The sequence below is a fragment of the Salvelinus alpinus genome, chromosome 5 (assembly GCF_045679555.1).
Source record: "Salvelinus alpinus chromosome 5, SLU_Salpinus.1, whole genome shotgun sequence".
NCBI lineage: Eukaryota > Metazoa > Chordata > Actinopteri > Salmoniformes > Salmonidae > Salvelinus > Salvelinus alpinus.
Genome location: NC_092090.1, coordinates 76,345,057 through 76,370,388, shown reverse-complemented (window position 1 = coordinate 76,370,388; position 25,332 = coordinate 76,345,057). Strand labels below are relative to the sequence as shown.

General features: G+C 41.3%; 2 protein-coding genes, 1 long non-coding RNA gene and 1 other non-coding gene across 5 annotated transcripts in view; all 4 read right to left on the bottom strand.

The window, feature by feature from the left end:
- Window positions 1-9,519, bottom strand: part of LOC139576830 (dedicator of cytokinesis protein 5-like) — a 56,925-nt gene extending 47,406 nt beyond the window's left edge. For both annotated transcript variants that reach the window (XM_071403351.1, XM_071403352.1), the window contains exon 1: window positions 9,391-9,519. In XM_071403351.1, the coding sequence (XP_071259452.1) occupies window positions 9,391-9,433 (43 nt within the window). In that variant the 5' untranslated portion in view covers window positions 9,434-9,519. The remainder of the gene's footprint in view (window positions 1-9,390) is intronic.
- A 1,276-nt stretch (window positions 9,520-10,795) lies between these two features.
- LOC139577394 (small nucleolar RNA SNORA49) lies at window positions 10,796-10,928 on the bottom strand. Its single transcript, XR_011675285.1, has one exon. It is a non-coding gene; the product is annotated as a small nucleolar RNA SNORA49 (small nucleolar RNA).
- An 8,677-nt stretch (window positions 10,929-19,605) lies between these two features.
- LOC139576827 (uncharacterized) lies at window positions 19,606-21,673 on the bottom strand. Its single transcript, XR_011675180.1, has 2 exons — window positions 21,557-21,673; window positions 19,606-21,353 (listed from the first exon to the last, which is right to left on the bottom strand). It is a non-coding gene; the product is annotated as an uncharacterized lncRNA (long non-coding RNA).
- Window positions 21,674-22,433: 760 nt separating this feature from the next.
- On the bottom strand, window positions 22,434-25,306 carry LOC139576828 (neurofilament light polypeptide-like). The gene is made up of 4 exons (XM_071403345.1): window positions 24,166-25,306; window positions 23,667-23,791; window positions 23,252-23,568; window positions 22,434-23,133 (listed from the first exon to the last, which is right to left on the bottom strand). The coding sequence occupies exons 1-4, from the start codon at window positions 25,231-25,233 to the stop codon at window positions 22,925-22,927; spliced, it is 1,719 nt and encodes a 572-aa protein (XP_071259446.1). The 5' UTR covers window positions 25,234-25,306; the 3' UTR covers window positions 22,434-22,924.
- Between the last annotated feature and the right edge of the window lie 26 nt (window positions 25,307-25,332).

The window sequence follows — 25,332 nt, the reverse complement described above, 5'->3', positions numbered from 1 at the left end:
AGCTTTAACTTCCTGACTGATGTCTTGAGATGTTGCTTCAATATATCCACATATTTTCCCTTCCTCATGATGCCATCTATTTTGTGAAGTGCACCAGACCCTCCTGTAGCAAAGCACCCCCACAACATGATGCTGCCACCCCCATGCCTCACGGTTGGGATGGTGTTCTTCGGCTTGCAAGCCCCCCCTTTTTTCCTCCAAACATAACGATGGTCATTATGGCCAAAAAGTTCTATTTTTGTTTAATCAGACCAGAGGAAATTTCTCCAAAAAGTAAGATCTTTGTCCCCATGTGCAGTTGCAAACCGTAGTCTGGATTTTTTATGGTGGTTTTGGAGCAGTGGCTTCTTCCTTGCAGTGCGGCCTTTCAGGTTATGTCGATATAGGACTCATTTTAACTGTGGATATAGATATTTTTGTACCTGTTTCCTCCAGCATCTTCGCAAGGTCCTTTGCTGTTGTTCTGGGATTGATTTGCACTTTTCGCACCAAAGTATGCTCATCTCTAGGAGACAGAATGCGTATCGTTCCTGAGCAGTATGATAGCTGTGTGGTCCCATGGTGTTTATACTTGCGTACTATTGTTTGTACAGATGAACATGGTACCTTCGGGCGTTTGGAAATTGCTCCCAAGGATGAACTAGACTTGTGGAGGTCTACAATTTTTTTCTGAGGTCTTGCCTGATTTCTTTTGATTATCCTATGATGTCAAGCAAAGAGGCACTGAGTTTGAAGGTAGGCCTTGAAATCCATCCACAGGTACACTTAATTAGCTCAAATGATGTCGCAATTAGCTCAAATGATGTCAATTAGTCTATCAGAAGCTTCTAAAGCCATGACATAATTTTCTGGAATTTTCCAAGCTGTTTAAAGGCACAGTCAACTTAGTGTATGTAAACTTCTGACCCACTGGAATTGTGATACAGTGAATTATAAGTGAAATAATCTGTCTGTAAACAATTGTTGGAAAAATTACTTGTGTCATGCACAAAGTAGATGTCCTAACCGACTTGCCAAAACTATAGTTTGTTAACAAGAAATTTGTGGAGTGGTTGAAAAACGAGTTTTAATGACTCCAACCTAAATGTATGTAAACTTCCAACTTCCACTGTATGTTTGAGAACAATTAAGGCATATATACAGTACCAGTCAAAGGTTTGGACACACCTACTCATTCAAGGGTTTTTCTTTATTTTTACTATTTTCTATATTGTAGAATAATTGTGAAGACACCAAAACTATGAAATAACACATATGGAATTATGTAGTAACCAAAAAAGTGTTAAACAAATCAAAATATATTTTACATTTTAGATTCTTCAAACTAGCCATCCTTTGGCATGATGACAGCTTTGCATACTCTTGGCATTCTCTCAACCAGCTTCACCTGGAATGCTATTCCAACAGTCTTGAAGGAGTTCACACATATGCTGAGCACTTGTTGGCTGCTTTTCCTTCACTCTGCGGTCCAACTCTTCCCAAACCATCTAATTTGGGTTGAGATCGGGTGATTGTGGAGGCCAGGTCATCTGATGCAGCACTCCACCACTCTCCTTCTCAGTTAAATAGCCCTTACACAATCTGGAGGTGTGTTGGGTCATTGTCCTGTTGAAAAACAGATGATAGTCCCACTAAGCACAAACCAGATGGGTTGGCATATCACTGCAGAATACGGTCGTAACCATGCAGGTTAAGTGTACCTTGAATTCTAAATAAATCACAGACAGTGTCACCAGCAAAGCACACCCACACCATCACACCTCCTCCTCCCTGCTTCACGGTGGGAACCACACACGTGGAGATCATCCATTCACCTACTCTGCGTCTCACAAAGACACAGCGGATGGAACCAAAAATCTCAAATTTGGACTCATCAGACCAAAGGACAGATTTCCACCGGTCTAATGTCCATTGCTCGTGTTTCTTGGTCCAAGCAAGTATATTCTTATTATTGGTGTCCTCTGAACAGTTGATGTTGAGATGTGTCTGTTACTTAAACTTTGTGAAGCATTTATTTGGCCTGCAATTTCTGAGGCTGGTAACTAATGAACGTATCCTCTGCAGCAGAGGTAACTCTGGTTCCTCCTTTCCTGTGGCGGTCCTCATGAAAGCCAGTTTCATCATAGCGCTTGATGGTTTTTGCGACTGCACTTCAAGAAACGTTCAAATTTCTTGACATTTTCCGGATTGACTGAACTTCATGTCTGAAAGGCATATCTGTTCATTGAAATGCATTCCAGGTGACTACCTCATGAAGCTGGTTGAGAGAATGCCAAGAATGTGCAAAGCTGTCATCAAGGCAAAGGGTGGCTAATTTGAATAATCAGAAATATGAAATATATTTTGATTTGTTTAACACTGATTTGTTAAAACTATGAAATAACACATATGGAATCATGTAGTAACCAAAAAAGTGTTAAATAAATTGGGTTATGTACGTACAGTCACTGTGGGAACGACGTCCTTGATGCTCTTATTGATAAAGCCAGTGACTGATATGGTGTACTCCTCAATGCCATTGGAAGAATCCCAGAACATATTCCAGTCTGTGCTAGCAAAACAGTCCTGTAGTTTAGCATCTGCTTTATCTCGGCCACTTTTTTATAGACCGAGTCACTGGCACTTCCTGCTTTAATTTTTGCTTGTAAGCAGGAATCAGGTGGATAGAATTATGGTCAGATTTGCCAAATCGAGGGCGAGTGAGAGCTTTGTACTCGTCTCTGTGTGTGGAGTAAAGGTAATCAAGTATTTTTTCCCCTCTGGTTGCACATTTAAGATGCTGATAGAAATTAGGTAAAACTGATTTAAGTTTCCCTGCATTAAAGTCCCACGCCACTAGGAGTGCTGCCTCTGGGTGAGCAGTTTCCTGCTTGCTTATTTCCTTATAGAGCTGACTGAGTGCGGTCTTAGTGACAGCATCCATCTGTGGTGGTAAATAAACAAACACGAAAAAAATAGATGAAAACTCTCTTGGCAAATAGTGTGGTTTACAGCTTATCATGAGATACCCGACTTTAGGCGAGCAAAATCTAGACTTCCTTAGGATTCGTGCACCAGCTGTTGTTTACAAATATACACAGACCACCCCCCCTCATCTTAACGGAGTGTGCTGTTCTATCTATCCGGTGCAGCATATATCCCACCAGCTGAATGTTTTCCATGTCGTCATTCAGCCATGATTCAGTGAAACATAAGATATTACAGTTTTTGATGTCCCGTTGGTAGGATATTCGTGTTCGTACCTCGTCTATTTTATTGTCCAATGATTGTACGTTGGCAAGTAATATTGTAAGGGCAGATTTCCCACTCGCCATCGGCGGATCCTTACGAGGCACCCCGCCCTGTGTCCTCTATACCTGCGTCTCTTTCTCTTGCCAATGACGGGGATTTCGGCCTTGTTGGGTGTCTGACGTACATCCTGTGCGTCCTGCTTGTTGAAGAAAAAATCTTAGTATAATCCGAGGTGAGTGATCGCTGTCCTGATATCCAGAAGCTCTTTTTTGCCGTAATATACGGTGGCAGAAACATGTACAAAATAACTAAAAAAGAACAAAAAAACACATAATAGCACAATTGGTTAGGCACCCGTGGGGCTGCAGGTAGCCTAGTGGTTAGAGCGTTTTTAAAAAAACGGCTGCCATTTCTTCCGCCTGCCATTTTCAGGTCTCTCCAGAGATGTTTGATCGGTTTCAAGTCCAGGCTCTGGCTGGGCCACTCAAGGACATTCAGAGACTTGCCCCGAAGCCACTCCTGCATTGTCTTGTCTGTGTGCTTACGGTCGTTGTCCTGTTGGAAGGTGAACCTTCGCCTCAGTCTGAGGTCCTGAGCGCACTGGAGCAGGTTTTCATGAAGGATCTCTCTGTACTTTGCTCCGTTCATCTTTCCCTCCAGCCTGACAAGTCTCCCAGTCCCTGCCGCTGAAAAACATCCCCACAGCAAGATGCTGCCACCACCATGCTTCACCGTAGAGATGATGACAGCTTTCCTCTAGACGTGATGCTTGGCATTCAGGCCAATGAGTTAAATTTTGGTTTCATCAGACCAGAGAATCTTGTTACTCATGGTCTGAGAGTTTTTAGGTGCCTTTTGGCAAACTCCAAGTGAGCTGTCATGTGCCTTTTACTGAGGAATGGCTTCTGTCTGGCCACTTCACCATAAAGGCCTGATTGGTGTAGTGCTGCAAAGATGATCTCCACAGAGCAACTCTGGAGCTGTCTCAGAGTGAACATCGGGTTCTTGGTCACCTCCTTGACCAAGGCCCTTCTCCCCCGATTGCTCGATTTGGCTGGGCGGCCAGCTCTAGGAAGAGTCCTGGTGGTTCCAAACTTCTTTCATTTAAGAATGATGGAGACCACTGTGTTCTTGGGGACTGTCAAAGCTGCAGAAATATTTTGGTACCCTTCCCCAGATCTGTGCCTCAATATAAACCTGTCTCGGAGCTCTACGGATAATTCCTTCGACATCATGGCTTGGTTTTTGCTCTAACATGCACTGTCAACTGTGGGACCTTATATAGACAGGTGTATGACTTTCCAAATCATGTCCAATCAATTGAATTTACCACAGGTGGACTCCAATCAAATTGTATAAACTTTTCAAGTATGATCAATGGAAACAGGATGCACCTGAGCTCAATTTTGAGTCTCATAGCAAAGGGTCTGAATACTTATGTAAATAAGATATTTCTGTTTTTTATTTTTTATACATTTGTGAACATTTCTAAAAACCTGTTTTCATTTAGTCATTATGGGGTATTGTGTGTAGATTGATGAGGAAAATGTTTAATTTAATCAAATGTAGAACAAGGTTGTAACATAACAAAACGTGGAAAAAGTCAAGGGGTCTGAATACTGAATACTGAATACATTTTTCAACCATTTCCCACCATTTCCCATAACCAAATGCTTTGATTTCTTGTCAAACAGATGGAAACAGGTATTAGAAATACATGAAAACACAATAATGTTGAAGTAAAGATCCCTGCCAACTAATATCAACACTGATATTTAGTTTGCGATAATTTGTTTATGAAACATTGCCCTGTGCCTTAAAGTTATTATACCAAAAACCCACATATTTTTTTAAATATTTTCTAATTTATCTCCCGCATGAGGAGGGAGGACAATGGAAGTTCAAAGAAGTAACAAGTAAAGGTAGACCTATCAATTAGTTATAGGGTTTTTACTGATATCAATTTTGTTTATGAATTATGAAGTGATTAAAACTAAAAATGTCTCTTTCAAAATAGGTAACAGAATTTCATAACAATCGTTAATGTAATTTCTGCAATTGAATTGGCTACAATATGAACTCATAATAGTCACAAACCACAGTTGGGTCACCTGCTACTGTCCTCCCTTCCACTAGCATACTGTTATGTTCAGCTGATAACTGTTATCTTTCTCTTTCTGTGTCTGGTGGTCAAAGCATTAGTGTGAAAAGTCTGGACAACCCTTCACTCTCTCTCTTCCCCTCTTCTCTCTTTTTCCAATTAATGTCACTTCTCCCGGCTCTTACTGACGCCTACTCATGAGCCCCCTCTCTTTACATTTACTATAACCAGCATCCTCACCCAGTGAGCACTGATTGACACTGGACGTCCATTGATGTTGAAAAGTCCACCCTGGCCTTGATTTCAACATCCACAGACGTCGTTTTTTGGTCCGGACTTTCCCTGATTTCAACATCCACAGACATCTGGACCGGCCTTCAGTTGACCCAAACATAGATGTCCATGAATGGTTCAGATTTGGTCCGGCCGAAATCTGAACCAATCATAGACGTCTATGTTTACAAGTTTGTACAGCATAGTACAGTAAAGTAAAGTAAATAAAAGTAGAGTATAGTTAATTACAGAACAGTACATTAAAGTAGAGCACAGTACAGTACAATACAGTAGAGCACAGCAGAGTTCAGAACAGTACAGTACAGTAAAGAGAAGTAGAGTATAGTTCAGTACAGTAAAGAGAAGTATATTATAGTTCAGTACAGTAAAGAGAAGTAGAGTATAGTTCAGTACAGTACAGTAAAGAGAAGTAGAGTATAGTTCAGTACAGTACAGTACAGTAAAGATAAGTAGATTATAGATCAGTACAGTACAGTAAAGAGAAGTAGAGTATAGGTCAGTACAGTACAGTAAAGAGAAGTAGAGTATAATTCAGTACAGTTCAGTAAAGAGAAGTAGAGTATAGTTCAGTACAGTGCAGCACAGTCCTGTAATTTAGAGTAGAGTAGAGTAGAGTTAAGTACTGTAGACAGTAGATCACACTAGAGTTGAGTACACTATAATGTACTATACTGTACTTAACTATACTCTACTTTACTGAGCTCTACTGTGTTGTTCTTTGAAGTCCAAACTTGTGAAACATCGATGTCTATGATTGGTTAAGATTTGGTAAGGACCAACCAAATTTGGTCTTGTTTGGTGGCGGAGCTCATTAGAAAAATAGCCAGTGGGTAGAATAATACCCACATATGCAAATTAGGATACTGCATATTTCTACCTTTGTGTACCTATTTAGGATATATCACCATGAAGAGAATGACATTCATATCCATAATTATGCATTTCTGTGTAGTACAGATCAGGGACCCATGATGATAATCCGTTACCACAATTCTGTTACCGGATGTAAACCCACTTCACTTACTGTAGTTCAGAAACCAAAATATATCTTTTTCAAACTCATGGTGTCATGTCATAGCTGACACCCGTACTTTCTGCAGACACCTTTGAATCTTAAAGGAAAACTTAAAGGAAAACCAAAACTATCTTTTGGTATTTGTTTCATTAGTCCATTGTTGATATAGTCCCAAAATGTTTTGCATGTCAGCGATCAAGTATATATCTTGAAAACGTGATTGCTGACAAGCAAAATATTTTGGGACTATATCAACAATGGACTAATGAAACAAATATAAAAGTGTTGTTTTGGGGTGGAGTTTCCATTTAATAGGAGCAGAAAACATGGTCACATAAAAAACTGAGGGAGATTTTACTGAGATTCTGTTAGCAAACTTTGAATCTGCACAGTTCTTCTAGTAAATGTGTTTTTGTAACAATGTCAGTGTAAATTGTTAAAAATAGTCTTTGTGCATAGAGTTGTATGGTTTGTTAAACTTTGAAATCAATGTTTTTGGTTTGGCATACATTTTAAGTGTTTGCGCACGGAAACAGTGGAATTGCCCGGGTGCCATTCAGTCCTATAGAGGATGCAAATAATAGAATTCATCATGGCATCAAACCTCATCAAAACATTTCCTTATTCGTAGTTAAAACTCCCTCTGCCAACTCAGAAACAATAGCCTTTATAAAAAAACAAACCAAAGAAATGACATCTCCCTCTTGTCATGCAGATAGTGACAATGGCCCGTTTCACCAACTTGACACAGTTTTGACTGTGTCCAGGGCCAGGCCTGGCAACAGTGGAGCTGTGCCAGTGAAAATAATCAAGCCAAGCGTGTTGTGATGCAGCAATACTGTCACTGCTCAAGTGCTACTGTCTATGCCTTAGTATGGTTCACTAGTGCAGCTCCTTCACAATGTTGTGCACTTCAACCTGTGACATCCCTGGCTGGCAGGTTATAGATCAGGATGGGCAACTGGCCCTTTTGAAGGCTCTCTGATATTATTTTTTTTTTACTCAGTCAAGGTCTCAACTTACTGGTGTGAGTTAGAATAGTAGAATACACGAGGTTCAATTTAGAAATTTGGTAGTGCATCAGCAGTTTTTCTCTTGTTATGTCAGTCACTGATAGTTGGTCAATTAGCCCATGTCAGCTAAATATTTTTAGATTGCTAACTTAGTTTAGTGGCCAGCTATCTAAACTTGTTATCATGGTCGAATTACTGGCTGGGGCGATGGATGTGAGTACACAGACCCGCGAGCAACTGCGACCCTTATGATGAGTTCAATTTTTTTGTGGCCCCCAGCCCCATCAAATTTGCCCATCCCTGTATTAGATGAACAACACAAAAACTCAAAATCCTATCAGCTCTCTCTGACCTAGTCAAAGATTGAAATACATGTGTGCGCTGATGACTGATGATGAAATGTATGTATGCATTAATATCAATAAAGTGTCAATTTTGTACTTCTATATATGCAATAACACCCTCTACACTATCACATACATTAGTCCATGAGTGAGAGGTTTGACTTTTTTTTTTACTAAGGCTTAGCAGCAATGGGCACATAACAAGCTTCAAGGATGTTCTGATTCAATCAGCATTTCACAAACATAACTAAAAGTAGTGTCTGTTTCAAACTGTATCTACCCAAATAAGAACAATCAGCAGTTACATGAAGTCATCTGTCATATTCAAAATTGAGAAGATAGAAACAAAAATATATGAGTGGAACAACAACAAGAAAAATTATGACTTCAGTAACCCTGAGAAAATGACACCTCTGTCTGTGGTCTTTACAAAACAACAAATAATGAACAGGAACTTCCACAGAGGTATGTTATTTTTGGTGCTAGCAAGCTGGGTAAAGGGCATTCCTTACTAGAATATTGTTATTTTTTGAATTATACCAATACCCCAGTTCAAACAAAGTTAAAACCCAAATAAGTGTCAGAACAAAATGAACATACATGATGAGATCTAAATCATTCTATGAGATTATGGTTATTTTCTGTCCTGCTGAATACAGATATCTGTATGCCTATTATATTTACACATCTTCATGTTTTGTAAACAATGGAGGGAAACCAACTAGGTGATAACTTTTGATACATTTTCACTTAACTATGTTTTGATAAGAATCTATGAAAGGTGTTACTGCTTGATACTGTGACAACATCAACCAAAGAACCTTGCAGGTACCAATAAACTGCGTTATTACAGTGTACTGACGTCAACATACTCGCTGAAACGGTTCCCCATTCGCTTTGCTTTACCTTGAGGGCGTGTATCCACACACACACACATCATGCCCTAACTGAAGTGACTCATGTAGTAGGCTATGTGACTTGGTATTTTCATGATATCTGAAATGTCTAGTAATAGACTAATTACACCATTTCTACAGTATAGGGGCCGCAAGAACGTTTCACCTGGTTATCACACAAACGTTTACACACAACATGTAGCATGGCTCTATATCACTTTAGAGTCGAACCTCTTGATTTACGGATTGCTACTGTATGGACATAGGGCGCACACGCTGACCAAACTTATTCATATCTATCCAACATTCACTTTCTTTCAGTGATCCCTATACAGCCAACATGTGTGAAATATTCCAGGTAGCTTAATTTCGCCCTTTCCTAAAGCTTCCTACATAACTTCCAAGTTTAATAGGCTTGGCCAACTAGCTAAATAATTAAAACTGCTGTGTGAAAACAGCCCTATTGTAAATAAGACGATATAATTTTCTAACTTACCAACGCCATATTTCTCTTTTTTTGTTGGAATCCAGCGGGTCATTGCGGGGAAATGATAGATAAATAAATAAATAAATAAGTGAACTGCTGGGCGGGTAATAGTTTTCTAGTCCTCCTAAACACTACAGTTCCGCCATCATGACTTCAAAAGGGGGGAGGGGAGAAATCTAGGACGCTATGCAACTGAATCCAGCAGCGGAGCGTTGCCGTGCAGCGATGCGTAATTTGCGTAAAACGATCATTCAGTTACCAAATTGTGCCAATTTGCCAACAATGTCAATAAGAACAATGTAACACAACCACACTTCAAATAAGTGATAAGAGTAACCTACACTACACTGTCTAGTAGGCTAGTGTACAGTGGGCTACCTTTCACCATGAGTACATGGTGCAAACTGTATGGGCACATGACATAAGATGTAATTGCCACAACTAGAAGTATAAAAACGTTTTGATTTGACGTGATTCAACCATTGACTGTGTTATGTTCCTCAGGGTCGGGAATGTGAGGAATCCACTCGTTGTCATACTGCACAGTATTTAGTGGACACTGACAGAGGGTGTGTGTGTTTGTAACAGTAGCCTGCTCTATCATCATCAGGTTCACACTGTTTATATTTTAGAGGATGAATCTGTGTGAGGTTACCATTCATGCATTATGTATGTTTGCATCAATGCATGCATTGATTATGATATTTTATTTATGACAATAGGCAGACCCTCCCCCTCTCCACCCAATGAAGCAATCTGCAGCTGTTTAGTGGATCAGGCCTGTTATTCTACTTAGCCATTTGTCTTCACATCATGTGTTGCTGATAGCACTTGACAGAACAACCAAATGTTGCTGTCAATAACCATTAGCCATCCATTTACTTTGCTGTTCCCCTTGACAGCTTGATTTAGCTCTCACTATTTGGATTGTGATTTCTCTGTGTATTCTGTGCAATTGCTATTAGGTTTTAAGCATTAAACATTATTGGGTTTTTGCCAACCATCACAGAATATATCTTGATTTGATTCTGCAAAATGTCATATTCCCATGGAAACAGCAGGATAACTGCAGATGGCATGAGTAGTCAGCCCTTGGAATTATTGCTACAGTTTCTGGTACATATTTACAAAGCACTTACAACTGCTATGCATGTTTGTGGCATGCACAATACAAAGGATTTGCAATTAAAGTCACAATAGAGAAAAACTGAGTAGAACTAATCTTAAACATTTATTCAGTGTCGAGAGGAGGTTTAGCTACAATTAATGTAAATTTATTTGCTGGGGAAATGAGTATGGACATTTTTTGTAGAATATACTGTTGTGCTGGATGATTTATGTGGCTGAATACAATTAAAAGAGAGAGAGTGCTTTAGACTTGCATGGATTAAAATAATACATCTAAATCTACAGAAATGTTCAGCTCTCTCACAAGCCCCATGTAAGAGGTTCTAGATGAGAGAGGTGAGGGAGCCATGGTGCTGTATCCCCTGTCAATGCCAGACATCTCCACTGGGGACAGAGTGACTGGACTAAGGGAGGGGAAGAGAAGTTGTTGTTACAAATCTATTGCATATAAAAATGTCAACATGCAGTTACACAAATCAGATAACGTACCTACATTGTAATTACACTGTACACCATCCCTTATTGTAAAGTGCGACCAATAGTTCTCTTTGTTTGACTTGTTCATTGTCTGTTTTGCTTTACTAAGCTGCCTCATCTAAGCGATTAAAAAACTGGACCACTGACGGTTTATGTACTTAAGTTCTTTTGAATAATTTGACACAGTTTTTTTGGATCTGAGTATTTTTGGTAGAGTGATTTGTGTATTCTTAAAAATGCACGGGAACATCCCAATGTGCATCACAAATACAGTGAGCCAGCATAAGGTCATGTTGGATTCAAGCAGATGTATTGGACTAGCAATGAATCAAAGCTCACTTCTAAATTCAGAGTAGGCCTTACTTTGCATAGCGTAAACAACTAGGCTAGGTCTGCAGATCTTTAGTAATATTCAGGTGTACACTTTTGCCATGTAAAAAACTTCTACAAATATAATCACAAACAGAAATGGAATCCTTTAATTTATTTTTATGAAAAAGATCCTTTGACATACCAGAGACCACTCAAATGAAAAGGAATTCCACAAGCTGTGAATAAGGAAGACAATATTGCCATCATGTGACAGCAAGTGGATTTACAACTATTATGAAACAGATACCTCTTATTCAGATTGTATGATTGTGCTTGAGTCATGGTATTATGAGGTCATATTCATAATCTCAATAGGTTTATGAGAGACAGATTCAGGCTCAATAGGGCATCGAGTATAATTGTTTTCTGAACATTCTACCAACTCAGGGGCAAGCTTATTGTAAGCATTATGTAAGCATGACATGTATTGGCATCTCAGGTTGATGTCGAAAAGGTGTAGGTCGATGAATCAGTTAAGCAGACAGGAATGTGTGTCCATTCCTCACTTAAGTCAGGCTCTGGTTAGAAAAACTGCCTGTACCCTCCACTTCTCTCCCAGTGCTCTAGTTTAGATCTGATTGCATCACACGCCAGGCCTGCTTTTATTAAAAACCCCTTGAGAGAAAGCATGACTGTGAACAGACTCGTTTTCTGTCATCCCGAACAACAAGACACACTTTATGGTTATCAGAGACAGGGGTAAACAGATTGAAAGGTGAGTACTGTACCCTATTAATGGTGCTTTGGAGTACAATGTTAACAGAAACAGGTGTACAAGTAGAGTTACTGCCAGGATTGTAGGACTTAAAGAACAATCGCTCTCATTGTCTTGTGGTCTCAAGTGAAAGACAGAGCTGGAAGAGAGTAAACAGCCTTATAGGAGCCCAGAGAGTTGGGGCTGGGAGGATTGTCTCTACTGGCTAGTCTGTCATTCCTCTCTTCATTTCCTTCTGGTGGGGTCTTCGCTGCTCTGCCTCAGACTGGCTTACATGTGGTAAACCAACACTAACTTGACATTCATGTTTTACTTATTGAATTTTACATGTTTATTTTGACATGTGGGTTAAATAGAGATAAATAGTACTTAACTATTGGTGTTTTCATATTCAGTCTACCAAATGGATTTATGTGGATTTTGGTGATGTGTAACTACAGTATATACTGAGCATACCAAACATTAAGAACACGGGAAACTGTTGAGCGTGATAAACCCACCAGCATTGCAGTTCTTGACACAAATCGGTGTGCTTGGGACCTACCACCATACCCCGTTCAAAGGCTCTTAAATCTTTTCTCTTGCCCATTCACCATCTGAACGGCACACATACTTAATCCATGTCTCAATTATCGCAAGGCTTAAAAATCATCCTTTAATTTGTCTCATCCTTTTCATCTACACTAATTGAAGTGGATTTAACAAGTGACATCAATAATGGATCATAGCTTTCAACTGGATTCAGCTGGTCAGTCTATGTCATGGAAAGAACAGGTGTTCTTAATGTTTTGTACACTCATTGTATATTAAGAATTCTATTTTCCCTTCTCTTTTCATGTCACAGGCCTAATCGCAAGATATTGCTGCTGGGATGTAAAGTCTAACTGAGCTATAAACACTGTTTGGTCTGTTCCTTACTCGTCAACAAGGTAGCGGACTACAGCATCTGCATCAGAAGACGATCATAAACAACTCTTGTCCTCCAACCATCTGTTCCAAGATAAGACCATGAGTTCACCAGTGATCCCTTATATGATCCCTTCTCCCAGGGATGTTTCAGCACCTCTCCAGTGGACCAAGGAGGCTAAAATACATATGAGTAGTGAGGATCCAGCTGTGGGTTCAAGCCCAGATCATGTTTTCAGGTCCCAGTGACAGAAGTGCACTCAGGGTTCAGGTGGATCCCTGGGCCCTATGCCCAGGCTGGGCTATGACAAACGCAAGCTCAGGTATCACCTGCTATCAGAGGGCCTCAGCAGCCACCTGCCTGTCCAACAGCGGAAAGTGATTGCTTTGGCCCTCCAGCGTTGGGCTGAGGTAGCTCCACTCTCCTTTTTATTTAACCTATATTTAACTAGGAAAGTCAGTGAAGAACAAATTCTTATTTACAATGACGGCCTACCCCAGCCAAACCCAGACAATGCTGGGCCAATTGTGCGCCACCCTATGGGACTCCCAATCACAGCCAGATGTGATACAGCCTGGATTCAAACCAGGCTGTAGTGACGCCTCTTGCACTGAGATGCAGTGCCTTAGAGCGCAGCGCCACTCGGGAGCCTCTTTTCAGGAGGATCCTACTTCTCCTGAAGCATAGATTTATTTCCTCCTGGGCTTTGGCACAGGTTTTACAGACACGCTCTGAATTTTACTATATGATGCATAGCCATTGGTGTTCCCCAAGTTTATTGTATTCCATAGTGCTTACATATTGAATCTACTTTTTTCCATTTTCTTCATTCATGTGAGAGATGTGCTCAGAACATAGCGATAGATAGATTACTCATCTTTGTATCTGTGCCATTATAGCGTCTGTAACACATAGGCAGCGCCATTGCGTCTATCTCCATTTTAAAGTAGTCAATTTTTCTTCCTCATTGGCTGATTGCTCCCAACTCATAGGAATCCCCACCCAGTTGACAACTTCAAAATGGTGGAAGCACTCAATGGCAATGTCCATGTTAAAACGTTCTATCCATGAGTCTTCTATCTATCTCAATGGCTCAGACCAGCCTCCCTTTGGTCTGTGTGTTTTTGTGTTTCTGACCCTCCATCTTCAGGACGTCACCTGGGCTGTCCTTTGTTGTTCGATGGAACAGGAGGAGAGTTTGCACATACAGCCCAGCCAGGACAGATCCACCTGGATGATGATGAAGTCTACAGTGTTTTTCCATCCAACCATGGAAAAACACCATCGGAAAAACACCATCGGCTGTTGGTACAGTAGGCTCTACACATTCAACGTGGCACACATTTGTTTCTCAGTGTGATGTGAAATTCAGAATGTTTAGCTTTGTGTTTTAAATGCAGGTTTTGCTGCATGAGACAGGACATGTACTGGGACTGCCCCACTTCTCTTCCCCTGACTCTGTGATGTACTCTCTGTACCCCAATGACAGCCCTATGGAGATGGGTTGGGAGGACCGAAAGGCCATACAAGGTCATAGGTAATGTGTACTGGGAGTATACTGGGAGAATACAAAACACACTATATAACACCCATTTGTCTCTTCTTTCAGGCCAGTGTGAGGGTTCCTTTGACACTGTCTTTGATTGGGTGAGGAGGGTGCCCAGTGACAACCGCAGAGGCAGACCTCGCTGAGATGACCCCAGGAGTATTGCAGCAGGGTTGGAAGGGGCTTCCTCAGGATGGAGTAGATGCCCACCTCATGACCATGACAGGGTCTACTTCTTTAAAGTGGCAATCAGCAATTGAAACAATAACAAAGCGCCCTCCCCACCCGTTTTGGTAAAAAGCTGAGGGATAGGGCTGGAGAAATGTAACCACTGTCAAATTCATAGACAGAGCTATGGATTCAAGGACTGACTATCCATTATGTCAAATGATAGTTCTAACCATATTTTGAGGCTATGTAGTGTTTGTTTACATTAACTTTGTTTGCAAACATTGGATTGAAACAAGCATATCTTTTATCATGAGGCATTTCTAAGTTATATTCTTCAAGAATCAATGGGTACATTTCATTAATTCAGAAGTCCAAAAATGTATGAAGCAACTGCAGATTGCCCCTTTGAAGGTGAACCCTCATATAATATCACCTGACCAATAAACATTAAGGTTCATTCCAATTTCCATCATTAAACACTGATTGCTTGCCATGTAGACATTTCTGTGTGGTTTCTGTCAAATTAAATTGTAGCATGCAAGATTGAAGAACGTTATAACCTGCTGCTGTTTGTTTCTCAAGGGCATTTAGTTCTGTTGCTCCAGTGATTTGCAGGACTCTGATGGGCAGCTGATCACTCAGGGTTTTCCTGGCATCACAGGAACCCTGGACACAGCAACATTTCACCAGCACTATCGACTGGTCTATTTCTTAAAGGTCATCAGGTCGGTAATTTTGTCAACATGTATTGAAATACATTAATGTTAGCAAATGGCTTTGTCAACTAAGGTGAATGAGGTATTTTGGGGGGATATTCTTTAAGTTGTAGTATTTACGTTTTCTAGGTGTGGGGGTTCAATGTGTCCAATCATTAAGTACAGGAGAGGTACACCAAATGTTTAGAGGACATTTTCCATGCTTTTGACCCAAATGATCATCCATAAGGTTGGTGCTACTTACTTAAACTTCAAAATCCAACAAAATATATGTGATATGAAATGATATGTACAAAAAATATATGTTTTTCTTACAGGTAACTTGAATGCTGTCTATTTCTCATATATCCAAAATGCCATGTTTTTCATTATTGGAAGGCCTCAAGGGGGGGGCAAGGGTGGACAACCCCCTCCTAATACTTTGTTGCTCCGCAAGAGGGTAGCAGATCAGTTGCGAGGACTTGCACAGTCCTCTCAAGCCCATTTTGTGAATGACAATGAATGTCCATAAGATCCCAGCAACATACATTTCACTTGTGTCTTTTGTACAATATCACCTACAGACCATTTGTATGACATACAGTAGAATGGGCTTTGGTTTCCTTATTTTTATTTTTTTTACTGTATAGACACAATACAACACTTGACATTAACATTGTTTTCCCAACAGCGAATCAGGTGGTGTTTTGACTTATGTTTGCTGAGGTACATTTCCCTCATGGCTACCCTGGTTGCTTTAAAATTACTATTCATCCTTCAGAAGGCAGAGTTTATAAAAAAAACAAGTTGAGCCCAACTTCTTAACTTCCCTTTTTGTTGTCTTTTTTATATAGAGAATCTGTGCTGGTATCAGTTTGATACACATGCAGTCTCCTCATTTTCTCATTGCAACGCCCTCTCTTTTGTTGGAGGAAAAAAGGGAGGGATGGAGGGAGGAGCTGCAGAGGATGGGGTGAGCTGAGGACAGGGAAAATAGAGAGGGGAAAAGAGGGAGGTGGCAGCTGCAGAGTTTGGGGCGTTGGCTTTCTAATAATATATATGACTATAATATAGTGTTTGTTGAAGGTGTTTTTCCTCAATTCTACTGCCAAGTTACATTTTCAGAGCCCTGCTGCATCTGTAGTCCAACTGTTACCCTACATTGATGTACTGTATATAGTGTGAGTTATGCCATGTACGGGAAACTTCAGCCAAACACTCAGAAGATTTATAGCCACTGCAGTAATTAAGCCATTCTCTCTGCATCCCTGTCAAGTAAAACGTATATCCTTGGAAGAACAAGTGTTCTCCTTGTTGGGGATATACATCCACAAAATTCAACTTGATATGAATAGCAACAAGTCACACATAGCCCACAGTATGTATGCAATGTTCCTGCATGTGTATGAACGGCTGTGCATTTCCGCCACCAGTGTGGTGCAAAAAGAGTGTATTGAATAAAACAGACCATCCCCTGTCCAGGTTTAATGTGAATCTTTCCTCTTGTGTTTCTCTAATGGAATTGCTTTCTGCTGGCATCCTCCATCGGTAGACATTTGGCCAGATCCTTTGGTGCAGCAGCAAGCTAACTGAATCGTAAAGGTTCTAATTTATGGCCAGTGATGTGAAGGAGAGTGAGCCAGCACAAAAAAATGCCTCTTTGATCACACAAAGGGGATAATGGGACAGAAAGGACCTTCTGACTTATGAGACACACACACACACACACACAGGGTTCCTGTTCTCTACTGAAGATGGTTCAATGTATTTAGAAAAACAGAAGAACACCCAGAGGAATAATATTAATAATATCTTAAATGTGAGTTGATGTATGTGAAAGTTCTCTCAATCACTGATTTCTGGTCGATTTGAAAAAAATAAATGAAAAAATGTATTTTCTTCTCAGCTGTTCTTTATCATTTTAAAATCTACCAAGGTGGGGAAACTATCAGCAATTTCCAAAGTTTGTTCAGTGTTTGTCAAAGGGCCACCTAAGAGGGTGTTTCTCATGAGACATACAGGTAGTATGTACAGTGGGGCAAAAAAGTATTTAGTCAGCCACCAATTGTGCAAGTTCTCCCACTTAAAAAGATGAGAGAGGCCTGTAATTTTCATCATAGGTACACTTCAACTATGACAGACAAAATGAGAAACAAAATCCCAGAAAATCACATTGTAGGATTTTTTATGAATTTATTTGCAAATTATGGTGGAAAATAAGTATTTGGTCAATAACAAAAGTTTATCTCAATACTTTGCTATATACCCTTTGTTGGCAATGACAGAGGTCAAACGTTTTCTGTAAGTCTTCACAAGGTTTTCACACACTGTTGCTGGTATTTTGGCCCATTCCTCCATGCAGATCTCCTCTAGAGTAGTGATGTTTTGGGGCTGTTGCTGGGCAACACGGACTTTCAACTCCCTCCAAAGATTTTCTATGGGGTTGAGATCTGGAGACTGGCTAGGCCACTCCAGGACCTTGAAATGCTTCTTACGAAGCCACTCCTTCGTTGCCCGGGCGGTGTGTTTGGGATCATTGTCATGCTGAAAGACCCAGCCACGTTTCATCTTCAATGCCCTTGCTGATGGAAGGAGATTTTCACTCAAAATCTCACGATACATGGCCCCATTCATTCTTTCCTTTACACGGATCAGTCGTCCTGGTCCCTTTGCAGAAAAACAGCCCCAAAGCATGATGTTTCCACCCCCATGCTTCACAGTAGGTATGGTGTTCTTTGGATGCAACTCAGCATTCTTTGTCCTCCAAACACGACGAGTTGAGTTTTTACCAAAAAGTTCTATTTTGGTTTCATCTGACCATATGACATTCTCCCAATCTTCTTCTGGATCATCCAAATGCTCTCTAGCAAACTTCAGACGGGCCTGGACATGTACTGGCTTAAGCAGGGGGACACGTCTGGCACTGCAGGTTTTGAGTCCCTGGCGGCGTAGTGTGTTACTGATGGTAGGCTTTGTTACTTTGGTCCCAGCTCTCTGCAGGTCATTCACTAGGTCCCCCCGTGTGGTTCTGGGATTTTCGCTCACCGTTCTTGTGATCATTTTGACCCCACGGGGTGAGATCTTGCGTGGAGCCCCAGATCGAGGGAGATTATCAGTGGTCTTGTATGTCTTCCATTTCCTAATAATTGCTCCCACAGTTGATTTCTTCAAACCAAGCTGCTTACCTATTGCAGATTCAGTCTTCCCAGCCTGGTGCAGGTCTACAATTTTGTTTCTGGTGTCCTTTGACAGCTCTTTGGTCTTGGCCATAGTGGAGTTTGGAGTGTGACTGTTTGAGGTTGTGGACAGGTGTCTTTTATACTGATAACAAGTTCAAACAGGTGCCATTAATACAGGTAACGAGTAGAGGACAGAGGAGCCTCTTAAAGAAGTTACAGATCTGTGAGAGCCAGAAATCTTGCTTGTTTGTAGGTGACCAAATACTTATTTTCCACCATAATTTGCAAATAAATTCATTAAAAAATCCTACAATGTGATTTTCTGGATTTTTTTTCCTCATTTTGTCTGTCATAGTTGAAGTGTACCTATGATGAAAATTACAGGCCTCTCTCATATTTTTAAGTGGGAGAACTTGCACAATTGGTGGCTGACTAAATACTTTTTTGCCCCACTGTATATTATTGAGGAATTACATAATCTATCAACCAACCTAAAAAGGAAACAGTTATTCTAATACACTCTCCTTGTACTCTAAAAGAACACCCTGAATCACTAATGCTATTATCTATACACTCCGGCAGGTAGCCTAGTGGTTTAGAGTGTTGGGCCACTAACTGAAAGGTTGCTGGATCGTAAATCACTGAGCTGACAATGTAAAAATCTGTTGTTCTGCCCCTGAGCAAGGCTGTTACAGTTTTTCCCAATTGCTAAAACACAATTTTGCAAACTAGGCTGGTTTTATCAAAATACTTAACACAATTCACAAAACCACACACCCAAACTGCAAAATACCTCATATCCTGCAAAATGAAGCACTGCAACCAAAAGTACATATAGCATTATCAAAATCAAACGTTTGCACGAAATGGCACACACTTCATTCATATTACCAGATTTTTGTCTAACCAACTACACACTGTTGGGCATAATGAAAAGCACTCTCATCTTTAGTATGCTTTGCCATAATACTAAAATAGTTCAAATTGTAGAAAATTCTTCAGATGCACAGAAATATTTGCAGATACACACACATGCTGTTGAAACATTTTATTTTTTATTTTTCACCAAACAAGTCAGTGCAACATATGCACAGCAGATATTTTTTACATTGGACTGAACAAAAATATGCTCACAAAAAAACAGTAAACTGAAAAAGAAAAATGTGCAGAAAAAATATATAGAAAAAAAGAGGCAAGAAAAATAATTAGGCAGCATCTTGCCACACAGCTGGGTCTGGCCACAACGCCTCGTCCACATCACAGGCAATATCTTCCCTTGCCAGACATCGAGGGAAGAAGCGCCTTGAGTGCCTTATCTATCCCTGAATCGCACCCACATCAATCTCATCACATGCCTCTTCCATAGCCTGCACAAGAGGCATGCGCACAAAGGGCTGCCGGTCGTATACCTTCCACCGCCATGCCGAAAATAACTCTTCTATGGGGTTCAGAAATGGTGAGTATGGTGGGAGGTATTGCACGAGAAATGGTGGGTGGTCAGCAAACCAGTTTTGGACTGGGGCTGCACGATGAAAGCTCACGTTGTCCCATACTACAACGTACCGGGTTCTTTGATGGTCTGCATCATTCATACACTCTGGTGGTATGAGAATGTTGTGGAGTCTGTCCAGAAATGTGAGAATATGGGCTGTCTTGTATGGTCCAAGGTTGGCATGACGGTGGAGGACACCATGCGTATTGGAGATGGCAGCGCACATTGTGATGTTCCCACCACATTCGCCAGGAACATCTATAATGGCTCTGTGGCCAATGACGTTTCTCTCCCTTCTTTTGGTCTTTGCTAGGTTGAACCCAGCCTCATCTATAAAGATGAACTCATGTGGGATTGCATGAGCATCCATTTCCAGTACTCCCTGAAAACAAAGAACAAAAGCAGTCAATATGGTGTTATCCAGTACACTGGGAAACAATGTTGCGTGTAGTGTACTGCAGTCAATATTGTACTTACATCCACATATGCTCGTCTGACCTCTTTGTTTCTTTGAGAGTTTCTGATAAGAGAATTTCCAATCCCAATGATAATAACAATCAATCAATAGCTCTGACCAATTCCCGAGGTTTGTAAGACCATGGGTATAATAATAATTAGTCAAAGACTCAGCTTATACAAAAGGTTAGTACAGTTTATTCAGAGAACGTTCTAAAGTCAGGAATACAAAACAATTCATTTTATACTGACTTCTCACGCCCACACATTCACACAACCATACGCACACACATACGCACACACACACACACATACAAACAGACGCACACACATGTCCTGCTACCCAGCCGCCAGAGATTAGTGACCTTGTCCTTGAGACATACTCCCTGTTCTTTTCCCAAATCTCTAGTCAGGTCGGCACCAAGCTCAGACAGTCTGTGTTTATAATACCATAAAGACATTACCCTAATTCTGACTAGACTACACATTTATTGATTATGATGTTATACATTCAAATCACTTCCATGCAATAATATGTTTCAGGGCTGAATATTCTAATCATTCAATTAACCGATAATTCTCACCTAACAGTTTCTCTCAAACGGCACCTTATAAAGTTGTTTCATTCTGATTTGGTTTCGCTTGAGAATGCGAGCCAATGTGGACAGACTGACTCGTTGAATGTTGTTGAATATGGTGTTGTCTTGGATGATGTGGCTTTGAATTTCTCGTAATCTGATTTCATTATTTTCCAAAACCAAGTTTACAATGGCAGCTTCCTGTACCCCGGTGAACATTTGGCCCCTTCCTCCACCATGGTTGCATCTCTCAGTCCTTTAGAAAAACAAAAAAACAAAAATATAGGGCTTGGACAACGCAGCCTAAAGATATTTCCCCCACAGTAGAGTAAATTCTACAGGAAATTTGTGCAGTTAGTGTATGACATCAGCCATTCATGAAGTAAACAGGTATCACCCAACTGATACACTATGACATGGGGTGTACTACATAGTGTGAAAGAAATTTTGGTTACATACCTGTACTCCAGTCTAAATGTCTGGATGACACAGGCGACAGTAAAACGTCTCAAGTTGGGCTGCACTCTCTGTCCAGACTCTCGCATTGTCAGCCCATGGTTGATGACATGATCAACTAAGGTTGCTCTGATTTCATTTGAAAGTTGTTGTCTTCGTTGGCCATGAACTCCTCTACCAGCTCTACCCCTACCTCTCACTTTTCCTCCCCCTCTCATTCTCACCCTCCCTCTTCCTCTTCCTCTCTCTGCAACAGCTTCCATTGTTGTTGTAAAACAAAAGGTGCTCACCTGTGGTCTTTTCATAGTGCTTACTTCCTGATTGAAGTGGTAACAATTAACCATTGAGGTGTTTGGTCAGGTGGCACATGTATTGGCCAATTAGCTCATGTAGTGTAATTTTGAATGGCAGTGTTTTGAAATGGCAAACATGTGACTTTATGTCAGATTGTTGTGTCTTATGCAGAGAACCGTGTGCAGTGCATTTAAAAAGTGCCATTTTGAATTGCAAAATGTGTGTAAATCAGAAAATGTGTTTAGACTTTTGGAGACTTTTTTTCTCTCTCTGTGTGTCAGTTTAAATAATTGTGCTGTGCATGTCATTTTAGTGTGTTAGCAATTGGAAAAAACTGTAACCCACTGTTCCCTGGATGCCAAAGGCATAGACGATGATTAAGGCAGCCCCCTGCACCTCTCTGATCCAGAGGGGTTGTGTTAAATGCAGAATACACATTTCAGTTGAAGGCATTCAGTTGTACAACTGACTAGGTATATCCATTTACAAACTCTTATTGCTGACTCATTCGGATAGTCAGGAAAATGAGTCAGCAACTTCATGAGTGAATTCAATAGTGCAATAATACCAGAAATGTATTCAGATGGACATGTTTCAAGTCTTTATTTGTGTTCAGTACTGTACATCATTGATCCCACTCAGAATATGTCTAAGGCATTGAAAATCAAGTATATTGAACACAGTGGTGTTCTTATATGCATATTGGGGTGACAGAAATGCACATAGGTTTTTCAAACAAATATTTCACAGGCTAATACAATACAGTATTTGCTCACAAAACTCCACACATTCTCTTTCTCATTTCTCTCACCCATAGAGCACTCATATTGCATTTATTTTAATGTATTTCATATACAGGTATTTGCTTTTTATTATTTATCGCCTTGCTGGCACACACATGCATACACTGTCATGTTTTGCTTCACTCAGTGTACAGCCATACTACCTCCTTGCACACAAACATAAAGGCCTCTGCTGTATACAATGGTTTCCTGATTGATTGTACTGAACTGATGGATCTTTTTGTAGAGCACCTCGACATGGGACAATCAATGTGTCATTCATCAGAATCTTGATTTAAATATTTTTGTCCTTTGGCTTCTCTTTTTCCTCTGCCACTTCTACTTCCTTTTTGCTTTCATCCTCTTCTCCCTTATCATGCCCTTCTTCTGTTTCATTGGCTCCATCCTCCTCTCCATCTCTACCTTCTTGGTTTTCATCTCCTCCATCGTCTCCATTTTCTTTAGCCTCCTCTTCTGCCTCTTCCTTCATATCTCCATTGTCACCTGTAGGTAGAGACAATGTGATTAGTTGCTATCCGCTGCAGATACGGAACCTGACAACTCAAAACCTTCATGAAAATGTTTTGAAAGCACATCAATTTAAACTCTGGACAATACTGACCTTCTGCTTTTTTCTCTTCTTCAACATCCTCTTCCTTTGCTTCCTCGTCTCCCTTCTCCTCTCCTTCCTCCTCCTCCTCTTCTTCCTGAGGACTTGACTCAGCAGGCTGTGCTTGACTAGCAGCTATAATCTCATCTGCAGAGGAGAATGATGAGCTGTACATGCGTAGGTAGGGGGCACCAGAGCTCAGGCTGGACTGCATGGAAAACATGGGGCGGTTGCGGGATGGGGCAACACACAGGCTTTGGGAATAGACACTGGACATTGCCCCTGGTCCTACTGCACTGAAGCGATTCTCCTCCCCTTCAAGCAGCTTCCTGGAAAGATAATAGATACATAGGGTAGATATGTACATAACATGTAGATAACGAGAGATGGCACAAAACATGCTGATCTAATTTTATAAGCCACAGACCTGTAAGCTGCGATCTCGATGTCCAGAGCCATCTTAACGTTCAAGAGGTCTTGATAATCCTTCAGGTACCGAGCCATTTCATTCTTGGTTGTCCTCAACTCGTCCTCCAGCTGGCCAATTGATTCCTGTTATTGGAGAGATGCTTTATTATGTTAACAGTGTAACATGATTAATAAAGTGTTTATTGTGGAATAACTATGAAATAAATACATTTTAAGTAATAAGGAGGCACTCTAAAACAATACTATACAAACTTGGCACTATTTTCTAGTGTAGACATGTTTTCAATACACATCATTATCAAATTATTTGTACATGTAATCTACAGTCCAAAACTTACCTTGTTGACTTCACGGATGCATTACACCACATTTCTGTAGAATATTGTGTACATTTGTCTGAAGGATTAGGCTCAGCAGGGTCTAATGCAGATATTCGACACGTGACATTTTTTTTTGAGAAATCGTATGCTTTTCATTCATGCGGCTCTGGCACTGACCTGTAGGGCTGCGATCTCAGCACTCTGTTCCTCCTCTACCTCCTGTAACTGATTCTCCAGGGACTGGTTCCTATCACGGCAGGCTTCAATCTCCTGGTTCCGTGTTTGGATCAGGCGGCGGTACTCCCCGGCATCTTCTTTGGCATTGCGAATGTTGTCTGTGTTGCGGGAGGTGCCTTCTGTCATCACACTCACCTTGCTGCGGAACCATTCCTCGGCTGACTGGAGGTTGCGATGTGCCAGTTTCTCATACTGGACACGGATGTCTCGGAGGGCTGAAGACAGGTCTGGCTTGGCCACCTCCATCTCCACGGACACCTGGGCATTGTACTGCACCTGGGTCTGCAGCTCAGCTATCTCCCCCTCATGGAGACGTTTCAGGAAGGCCAACTCATCCAGCAGCGTCTCCGTCCTCTTCTCCAGCTCAACACGGCCCAAAGCAGCCTCATCCGCCCCTTTCCTGGCATCCATCAGTTGCCCCTCCACCTCTTCCCTGCTCACTACCTCCTCTTCATAACGTCCCTGCAGACTCTGCAGCACCTCCTCCATCTGGTCCCTGTGGTTCTGGGCAGCCTGTTTCTCATCGCGGGCCTCCTCCACAGCAGCACGGAGCTGGCGGATCTCGTGCTCATACAGGGACCTGAGGTGGGAGGGCTCCACATGCCTCTGCCTGAGGATCAGCAGTTCAGCATCCAGCACCTGGTTCTGCTGTTCCAGCTCGTGGACGCGCTCAATGAAACTGGCAAAGCGGTCATTCAGCTCCTGTAGCTGGGCTTTCTCCTGAGTCCGCACGGCCTTGAACTCAGTGCTCACCTGCACCGCCTGGCTGATGTCGAGTTCAGCAGCGGCAGCAGATCTGGGGGTAGACAGCAGCATGGAGGAGCTACGGCTGTATGTTGGGTAATGCAGCCGGGATGACCCATGGTATGAGAGGGGGGCAGAGTGGCTGGAATACACCGACCTGGATGCCATCCCTCCTGCACTGTCTCCATACCCTCCACTGCGCAGCATCACCCTCCTCTTGTGGGAAGAGGAGGGAAAGTAAGGGTCGTAAGCAATGGAACTCATGACTTGCGAAACAGGCAGCTCTAACCGTAATGGAGTTGCTGGGTCGACACAGTGGAATCTGCATCACTGTATCTTTTATAGAGCTGGTAATGACTGTGA